The following is a 10425-nucleotide window of genomic DNA, read 5'->3' on the forward strand; positions in this document are numbered from 1 at the left end:
AAACTGAATGACTGAGATACAGGATCTGCTGGGGAGTGGAAACAAAAACAAACAAAACCCCAACCATTTCAAACATTGCGTCCATCCCAAATAATAATAATGAAAAAAAACGCAGTGGTTTCACACGCACACTGAAAATGAGGAATGGGAAAGGCTCAATACCAAGTCTTGGAAAGCTGACGATGACTTAAAGACACTGCAAGATGGAGCTACCTTCATAGAGGATTATTATTATTTCTACACATTTACAGTAAGCTGAAATCAGATTCCTGTATCGATGACACTTTATCATAAAGCTGATAATAAACACTAACTCTACGTAGGTTCCCTCTAGTGCATAAAATCCATACCAAACAGATAACCAAGATGACCTCAGTCCTGGTAGCAGTATTGGCTTTAATGCAGTCGCTGTTTTCTAGACCAATTGCTTAGAAGTGTTTTGGCGTGTACATACCGCCCCCTCAAAAATAAATGAAAGAACATCTAAGCTCACAAGACACATGTTTGTTGTCTGGTGAGATCACAGCTGGTTATCTCGCACGCTGGCATAAGATAACGTAATGTTTGCAGGTAGACAGAAAGCAACTCTGCACAGCTGCGCTGCACCTGGGAAGAGGGGTGTTGTCACCGAAACACCCGCCACATCCTGCACGCTGCTCAGCCAGGAACGCACTTTCTTTTAGGGTGGTGTTCATCAGTGCCCCGATAACCAGAATGCAGATTTGTTGACCCCTTTATCACGTGTTTGGAACAGAGGTAGTCATTTCAAAGCCTTGTCTGAAAGAAATTTACATCAGTCCTCCTGCTTGATGCAAGAATCTGCTTTGCAGGTCCCTTCACTCCCTTGAACCTGTAAAATGGAAGCAAGAGCATGGGCAATACACTACCTTTGATCTTGCTGCTTCTGACCCAGCTACTGCACTGGGTACGATAACTCAAGGGTTTAATTATCTGGGACCAAGTAGAAGCTAGTCAGCCATGAACCAACACTGACAAGAAAAATCCTGGTGGTGGCAGGAAAAAAAGAAAAAGAGAAGCATCAGCATTTCTGCAGTCTTTTCTGATGCCAGCCAGCTACGGGATACACAGAAGAGAACAAAGATTTCCTCCCATTTGTGCCTGGAAAGGGTGGCATAGCTCTGATTTTCATAGAAGGGCTGGGGTTGGAAGGGACCTCTGGAGGGCACCTGGTCCAACCCCCTGCTCAGACAGGGACAATTGGAGGAGGTTGCCCATGACCACATCCAGATGGCTTCTGAACATCCTCAAGGAGGAGAGTCCACAACCTCTTTGGCAACCTATGCCAGTGCTTTATCACCCTTCCTTTTGGGAAGGACCTTGTCAGGGATCCCTCTGAATTAATAACTGCATTCTGAAAGTGCACTTGAAATGCACACCTACCCCCTTCTCCAAGAAATGCCACCCTATGAGCAGTGCCAGATTCATCTCTGCTGTTATCACACAGAGATTTTTGTGTTGTAACGTTCATGGTTACTTGCAGGTACCTGCAATAATCCCATGAGACACCACCACAGCCCAGGGCAGGTGTCACCATGCAGAGCCATTTCACTTCATTAATCTGACAGAAAAGCCAGGGGAAAAAAAAAAAAAGAAAAAAAAAAGTATTTAAAAATCTGCCAGGTTAGCAAGCTAAATCAGCTGAAGACCAGTCCAGAAAAATGCCAGAACTGTCAAAAAGGAAGAAAAGCAGGACAAAGGAAGAAAAGGTAGGACAAAGACATACCTTTGTAGGGGCAAATAGCATCATGTCGCTGCCTGAACTGATCCATGTGCACACCAAGACAGCACTGCTCCAAGCTCACTGCTGGGCAGCATCGCCCCTGGAGCACAAGGGAGAAGGGGAGGTCTCCTGAATTATGCTTCCCTTTTGATTTTTTGGTGTGTGTGTATGTGCATACAGTTAGCTGGAGGCTCAGCCAAACTGGAACGAGAAGGATCAAACCAGCAGTAGATCGGTAAAATCACGGCACGTTACTTGGGAAAGACGATGACTCAACCCAAATCAAGTGGGAAGCTAAGAGCCAAGAGGAACAGCATTGCAGCAAAACAAGGCATCTGGAGCAGAAAAGCAGCCACAACAGGAATTCCCGTGTGACCAGACATGAAGTATTATTACATAATTGTTCTGGGTGATTAAAAAGCAGCCTCCAACTAGCCGCTTCTCCCAACACCACTGCCAAGAGCGGGACTGATCTGGAATGGCACAAGCGTGTGCAGAAGGGATGATGTGCTACCATCCACTGAGATTTAATCAAGCCTCAGGCGCTGCCCATCGCTAGCTCTCGGTGTCCATGATACGGATTTGGGTTCAGAAGAACAAACCATACCACCACGTAATGCTGTTCAACACAGCAGACAAGTCACCCCAGCAAAAGAGGGAAAAACAACAAGTGCCAGCCCCATATCTAAGAGCTTCCATGAGAACTTTGCCCCAAGATTACAGCTGGCTATGCAGACAGAAGGTTCAGCCACTGAAGAGGTTGACAAGAGGGTTAGAAAAGTCCCTGCTGAACACAACCCAACGTCCTGCTATGTTCCACAACCATATATGCTTTGTTGTGATTATGTTGCTTTTTACGTTCATGGTAGTAATTCATCTGGACTGTCATTCTGCAAATAGGCAAAAGGAGACCTCAGGTTTCCCCTTCGCAAAACAAAAAGAATGTAAGGAGGAATATTTCTTAGCATCCATCCTCTGGACAGTGGTGAGACACACAGCCCATTTAAATGATTTTCTTTAACTAGCTTTTTGCCCCAAGGCTAGTTGAGGATATGCATCTCAGAAGTGATGGAGCTGCGCTCCGTTCAGAGCGATGTGATAATGGTGATGATGTGACAAAGAATAGATGAAAACCCTCAGAGAAACGCTTAGCGGTGAAACAGCCTTACAAGTGAATTCTCCTGGAGAACATATCCTCGAGATATTTATGTATGAACCACGCTCGGGTCCAAGATTTATGCACCAAGCCAGGCCATGAGCTCAGATCTGTGATTTACCACGGCCACCGGAATTCCTGTGGTTACGTTACACATCTGACCTCTTCGCTGTATGTATTTCAACGGCATTAAATAATGAGCAGCACGTCTTTTATTACCGTTCCCGGTCCCAATGAGTGGCAGCACTATAAAAAGCAACGCTCCCCGTGACTCAGCCCAGGAGGGCAGGGCTGCTCGCCGAGGCGCACGCGAGGCCACCTCCGGCCCTGGCCACCAGCCCGACAGGAGAAAGGCTGGAGGTGGCCAGGTCTCGACTCAATGAACCCCAAGTGTGACGCAGGAACAGGTGCTGGGAAAGGGACAGCTGAAAAAATGGGGATGGAGAGATGGCATCTGAGGAAGCCTCCATGGGATGGGTCAATGAGGCTGTGGAAACAGCAAAACCCATCCTAGTTCAGGGTCTGCTCCCAAGGTACGTGAAACGTCACTGTCCCCAGTTCATTGACAGAAGGCGGAGCAGGAAATATGCTTTGCACTAAATAACCACACTTATTTTGTTGTTTTTGAAGAAAAGCATCCATTGGAGATGAGCTTGGGCTGCTGAGGATGAGAACAAGGGGACTGAACAGTCAAGCAGAAGTGCATTTTTTTTTTTATTAATATACTTTTGGCTCTCTTTACGATATTTCAATATAACCACTGGCTACCACACAGATGACTGTATATTAGACTAAGGCAGATTTAATAAAACTCTATTTAGAAAGATGAGAACATTGCATAATCCATTACAGAACCAAATGTATTTTTGAGGGGAGTTACGGGAGGTCTGAACATCCAGGCTCCTGAATCCATCATCGGGGCCCTTCTGCACAAAGGGCGGTGAGATGCACCCAAGAAGAGGCAGCGGCTACAAGAACTGCTCCCACACTATCGGAGCTCCTGGTAGTTTATGAGAGAGCCTGAATTCGGCTACGCCGATGCTGTGTTTGGGTTTTTCCTCCCTTTCTTCACTAGGATAAAAACAGCCAGCACACCCACCCAGAAAACCCCAAAAGAGAACAAAAACACAAGCTAAGGAGGAATCCTGACCCTGTGAAAACAACCTAATTATAATTATAAGGGATTACAAATCAAAGAGAAAAAGCTGCCAAGTTTCTGGAAGCAAACATACAACAAAAGCTCCGCATTGAAAAAAAAAAAATGTAGTCTCCAAAGATGATTATTATTCTTTCTAGTAGAAAACAAGACAGCAGGGACCACAGCTGTTTATTTATCCATTAAAATTGATCTGCCCTTTACTGTGAGTTCTTCCAAAGAACACTTTTTTATTATTATTATTAAGGAAGTATGCAAGATAGCAAACCAACTCTCCCTTGACCTTCTGTGGTCAACTTGATGACGACCTTCACAAGACTCTCAGCGTTTCAAAAAAAAAAAAAATTTTAAACAGTTTGCACTCGAAAGGAATATTTTGAGATGATTTTTTCATGCTCAGGCATCAGTGTTAAGCCCTGCACCATATGAATAGCTCTGTCTCTGGTTATAAACAGAAGAAAATCTGCTTCTCTTAAATGTCAGATTTCATTATGCACTTCTACATCACACACCATTCACATCTACCATGTGCCTGTGTTTTTCTCATGGAAGGAGTGCAGCAGGCTTGTTGGGTTTTGGTTCTTGTTGTGTTATTTTTTTATTTTTTTTTTCCTAAAACCATTCTGGGTTTGAGCTTTGGGGGGATTTGCTCTGCTTGCTTTTCCAGCGTTGCGCACGCTTTCGAGGGACACGAAGATAAACCTAAATGATTTTCAGTGATTAATCCAAGTGCGTGCCGGCTGACCGTGGCACAACCACAGCAGTCATCTGATTACTGCCCCGCTCCTCGCGCCCAACCAGATACGCACAGTCACACCACAACACTTCCACGCAGGAAGTAATTTCTGCTGAACCGGGGGGATTTCGGCCACAGGGAGCTACTTTCCCAGTCTCACAGTTTCATCTTACGTTTCCAAGAACTACAGCTGTCTGTCAGTACCGGCGAGGCCCGTACACGGGCAGCAGGGCTTCCGTGTGGACAGTAGGATAAGCGAGCGAAGCCTTGCAGGTGAAAAGGCAAGGTGGGCTTTTCACAAATGCTACTCGGCGAATACAAAGCAGGGGTAGAAAGCAGCGTGGCCCACACACCAGGAATTTTCCCCTTTAGCCTTTCCAGCGGGAGAACCACGAAACAGAGCAGCACCCTGTGCCTCAGGAGGCGTACACCTCGCGCGAGGCACTTCTCCTTTTTTTTTTTTTCTATGGAAAGAGTTATCGAGGCAGCGACTATGAAGCGGGAGGGATTTAGCAGAACTTTCTCCACCACCTCCATCACCACCTCTGCCCAAAAGCAGCCCGGCTGTAGGCACAGGCTCACGCAGGGACCCGACGGGAGCCCTCCCCGCCGCCCCGGCTAGCGGCACCCACCCGCAGCGCCTCTCCCAAGGGGTGGCAGCCCCGCGGGGGCGAGCATCCCTCGGGCAGCCCCTCTCCTCACCTTGCTGACGACGTTTTGGACCAGGCCGGCCCTGATCCGGTAGTGCCACTCGTGGCAGTCGCACTCGCTGGCGTTGCCGGGGCCGGGCAGCGCGGTGGCCGGGGGGAAGATGCCGCTGCGGTTGGCGTGGCCGGGGGGGACGAGGGAGCCGTTCCAGTCGCCCTGCTGCCCGTCCGCCTGCCGGCACCAGAAGTCCGGCTGGTCCAGCAGGAAGGAGTCCGAGAACTTGCTGAAGCCGATGAAGAGGGCCGGCACCCAGGTGAGCAGCACCAGGGTGCGCTGGTACCCGCCGCCCAGCCCCCCGAGGAAAGGCAGCACGGAGCCGTCGTAGTCGAGGAGCAGCGGGCTGCAGGCGGCGGACGACGACGAGGGGGGCGGCGGCACCGCCTGGATTTCGGCCCCGACCCCCAGCCCGGCCCCGGGGGGCGGCCCCGGGGGGGCGGCGGCGGCCCCCGGCACCGAGCCGTTCTCCTCCGGCAGCGGCCGGCCCTCGCGGCGCCGCTCTATCGCCATGCAGCCGCCCGGGGGGGGGGCTCACATAAGGGGGGGTTCCACGGCGAGCCCCGGCGCCTCCCGGCGAGTCGAAGCGGCCCTCCTCCTCCTCCTCCTTCTCCTCGTCGTCCTCCTCTTCCTCGCACGCACGCCTCGCGGAGAGGAGAGGAGAGGAAAGGGGGGGAGGCGGCGGCGAGCGAGCCCCTCGCCCTGCGGCCCCCAGCGGGCTGCGGCTGCCGGCGGGGCCCCCCCCTCGCCGTGCCTGTGCGTCAGGCGGCACTCATCGCAGCTCTCCCTGCCCCCCCCGAGCGGCACCGCCGAAAAGAAAAAGGAAGGAGCCGGCCGGATCCGAGCATGCGATGGGCCGAGGGAGGGGAGGAAAGAAAGGAAAGGCAAGGAAGAGAGGGAGGAGGAAAAAAAAAAAAAAAAAAAGGCACGAGCAAACAAATAATAATAATATAAAAAAAAAAAAATCGGCCGGCCACCCCGCGGAGCGAAGCCGGCGACAGCGAGCCGTGCAAAACCGGTGCAGCAAGGCTGTAGGAACACGCCTCCTCTCCCGGTTTGGGCGAGGAGGAGGAGGAGGAGGAGGAGGGAGGGAGGGAGGGGAGGCAAGGCGAAGGAAGGAGGGGAGGAAAACACCAGCTCCCGCTGCGGCTTCCCCGCTCCCAGCTCAGCTAAAGGTCCCCCCGCGGCCGCGGCGGGGACGGCAGCGGCAGCGGCACCCCCCGGCCCCCCTCCGCGGGCGGCTCGCAGCCCCCATCCCGCACACCTGGCCCCGCACCACCGCCGGGGGGACCCCCCCGAGCCCCCACCTGCCGTCACGGCTCGGCACGGCCCCCCCCTCGCTCCGCCCTACGCCTCCCCGGCACCTGCTCCCGGCCCGGCCCGGCCCGGCTCGGCTCGGCCCCGGGGGAGGGACCGGGAGGGAGCGGGGGCGGCCCCGGGGGGGGCTCCGCGCCGCCCCCCGGCGGGGCCAGGGCCGGCGGAGCGGGGCGAGCATGGTGCCGGGGGCGGTGCGCCCTGCCCGGTGCACTGCGGCTGCGGCTGGGGCGCTGCGAGGGGGGGAGAAGGAGGAGGAGCGGCCCGGGGGGGGATGAAGAAGGGGGTACGGAGAGAGGGGGGGGGTCGCTGAGAGCCGCGGTTGCCCCCTCCAGCAGGCCGCGGTGCGACGTTAGGGAAAAAAAAATAAAAAAATATAAAATGTATGTAGATAAATGCCAGCAGCTCGCCTTAGCTGCGGCGGAGTCGTTTCTGAGGTGTGAAGGTTACTTTCGTGTTCAGCTCAATTCGCTTCAGCACCCAAGTGCCTCAGACTATTTGCATCGCGGAGCGCAGCCCGTGCATTACCGAGCAGTTATTTCTTTCTTTATTTATTTGAGACAACAGATCAATACGCACTTGTACATATGAACATGGTTAGCGAGCAGAAAATACTCGGGTGCATTAGTAGCAGGTTGGCATCGTTGCTGGATATAAATGGAAGAGCAAGTCGGTGGTGGACATCCATTTACCTGATTCAGTCTCTGCAAGCCAGTTACTGTACACCGTTAACTCCTTGTCTGTCCTTCCCTTCAGCTCCTTTTCTTGCACAGGACATCAGAAAGGCCACGCCGCTGCCACTGGTTCCAGATCCCTTCCATGTGGCTTCCCTCAGCCCCACTCTGACACCCCAATACCCACAGCCCACCCAGGGATGCATCTCACACTTATTTGACCACTCCTTGCTGAAACAGCCCTGTTACCCCTCCCCAGGGAGGTCTCCTCCTTTCTCCTCCCAGCAACTGGCCAGCTGGACATGCTAGCACATCCTCACGCCACACTTTCAAGAATTGCTGTTTTGGGCATTTTATACCCACTACCCAACATTTTTTTGCATAAACCTAACTCCTTCATTCATAAACAAGTGTGCAGAGCCCAACTTAAGGTCGCTCCTTTCTTCCATAACAGGGTCAGTTCTTCTGTTGCCAAAGGAAATTTGGTCAGCTCGACCTGATTTCTTCTTGGCAAGTGCACGTTAATGGTTACTTATCTCTTTTGTCCTTCTGCCTGTTTGCCAGCGATTTGGCTGTTTTTACTAGGGCCTTTCTGGGAAGAAAATGTCTGCCTGGGCTACGTTCATTATTATTATTATTATTATTATATACTTTTATTTTTAAATGCTCTTTTCAAAGAGAGGCCCCACTCTTGCTCTTTTCCATCAACACGTTCCTCGGTCACCCTCCCTGAGCTCAACGTTTCCAGCATCCTTTGAGCCACTTCTCTCAGCTGCCTCCCCTGAAGGCCAGCCAGCCCCTTGATTTGAGCACCTCTAAATTACCCAAATGCTTTCGCACCTTGTTCTCTCCTAGTCGGGGCTGAAATCCTTTTTCTTTGTCATTGATGTGCACTATGGCAATCACCTGATAACAAGCAACATCTTTTAGCAAAGACTGGTGCTAAAAAGGCATCAGGCGCCCCGAGCCTTCTCAGCATCAGTCAGTAGCTTTCTCTCTCTGATGACTAATCCACTTTCCTTTGACTTCCTCTTACCACTGCTGTACTTACTGAATGATTTCTCATGGCTTGCCCCGCTCTCGTTACTTGTTGTATTTCTTGCATCGGCTTTTCTCTGTTTGTCCCTGCATGCTCTTGCTATCCAGTACTTCTGTGCTTATCCTGTAGAAGCCTGACCTAGTTTCCCCATGCTTCCTTTTGGGAACTCGTGATTTAGCTGGTTTGGTTGCTCACTACCCTTTCTAGATCCATTCTGCAATGGGACAGGTCTTCCAGCACTTCCCTGGTACCACTAACTCCCCTCCCGCAAAGGACAAGGCCTGTAGTTGGCAGGGAGAAATGCAAGGGGACGTTGGGAACGGAGGTCAAATTATAGCTTTGAAAAGTTTGACTAACAGCAAAGAACAGAAAACATTTGGAAGAGCTAGGAGGGAAAAGAAAAGGCCTCAGAGGAAGAGACAGGAGCAATGTGAATGAGCAGAAACAGAACCTGTAAAAACAAAATAAAATCATCCAGTGCAATGAAATGCACATAATGAGCAGTGACAGCCATTACTCCAGCTGACCAAACATCTTCATCCCAAACACCTCTTCTGGGCTACTCCTACGTCCTGTGATTTTGTTTGGAACTGAAAATTTCAGAGGTGGTATATTCCTGGGAGTTACACGTTTTTACATGGTAGAAGTTTTCCCACCCTTGAAATAGTGATCCTCAAGAGACTCTTCCTGGGTACAAGAGGGTTGAGGACAAACAAATGAAAGAAAATACATTTCTAGTAACTAAGAAATGTGTTTTTGATGAAAAAGTAGTACTGAGGTAGTACTTCACTGAAAAAAATATCTTTCAAATAACAGAAGGGTCATTACGTGTTCTGGTGAAAATTGATTTTGATTTGAATAGGAAAATGAAAACATTTTGAGAGGAACATCCACATTTTGAAGGGAATGCTCCACTGCATGGTGGAGCCTACACATGAATAAATGCTGAAGTCGAGATTACAGAGCCAGGCCTTTCCTTCCTGTGCAGGGCTTTTTGAGGTGCTACCTCTCATGATCAAGCATGGCTTCTAAACCAGTGCCTCTCTGACCCCCAACAGCAGATGTAGCATCTTTGGGGTGCCTCTTTGTTAGAAGATGATGCAGATAGCCCTGATGCAGAGTGGCCTCAGCTCTGGGGCAGTGTGTCCCAACGCTGGAAAATGGGGAGCGCTGCCCTGACCAGAGCAAGCCTCCTGTTGCACAGCTAGCATACTGCCTCTCGGCACCCTGCCACGGCTCGGAGGATTTAGAGCCAGGATCCAGACAAATATCATCATGTTTGCAGAGAGGAGGAAAAAAACAAGGTTCCTTAGCCTTGGCGATGACATTTCCAGATTCTTGGAAGGCCAGCCATGGCACTTTGAAGAGCTCCTGGCACAAATTCCCGTTTTATATAGAATTTGCAACAACCTCATCCCACATAATAACAACCCTGGCTATATTTTACCGTTTTATGGGATGTATGCTTGGTTGCCTTTTTTATCTAAAGGAATCCTATACTGTAGAGGTGAAGTTATGACGATGCGATAAATCAAAGCTACTTGGTACAAAGACTGATTAATAAAATAGGCTATTGGAATGCAGACTAATTATATAATGGAGAAAAACATGATGAGTTCATAGGATCATTGGATAATTCAGGTTGGAAGGGATCAGGAAGCATCTATTCTTATCTCCTCTTGAAGGGGGATCAGCTATGGGATCAGATCCGGGCACACAGGGCTTTATCCAGGAATTTTTCAGTTCAGGAGGTCAAGGCAGTATTGCAAGGGCTCTGTGTGGGGCAAGATTAACAGAAAGAAGGATGAATGAATTGAAAATGGTAAAATGGGCTATGCCATTTGTAGAACAGGCACACAAGCCTCCGATCCTGGGACTGAACCAAAGACACCCAACTTTCACCATTC

At 50.4% G+C, this 10425-nt stretch overlaps 1 protein-coding gene across 3 annotated transcripts in view; it reads right to left on the reverse strand.

The window, feature by feature from the left end:
* Positions 1–6766, reverse strand: part of SLC22A23 (solute carrier family 22 member 23) — a gene marked incomplete at its 3' end in the record, with an annotated part of 92790 nt that extends 86024 nt beyond the window's left edge. For 2 of the 3 annotated variants that reach the window (XM_082754019.1, XM_082754021.1), the window contains exon 1: positions 5492–6766. In XM_082754019.1, the coding sequence (XP_082610145.1) occupies positions 5492–6004 (513 nt within the window). In that variant the 5' untranslated portion in view covers positions 6005–6766. The remainder of the gene's footprint in view (positions 1–5491) is intronic. The other variant, XM_082754020.1, reaches the window with a different exon arrangement.
* Between the last annotated feature and the right edge of the window lie 3659 nt (positions 6767–10425).

Source organism: Aythya marila (assembly GCF_965140915.1).
Source record: "Aythya marila genome assembly, chromosome: 2".
Taxonomy (NCBI): domain Eukaryota; kingdom Metazoa; phylum Chordata; class Aves; order Anseriformes; family Anatidae; genus Aythya; species Aythya marila.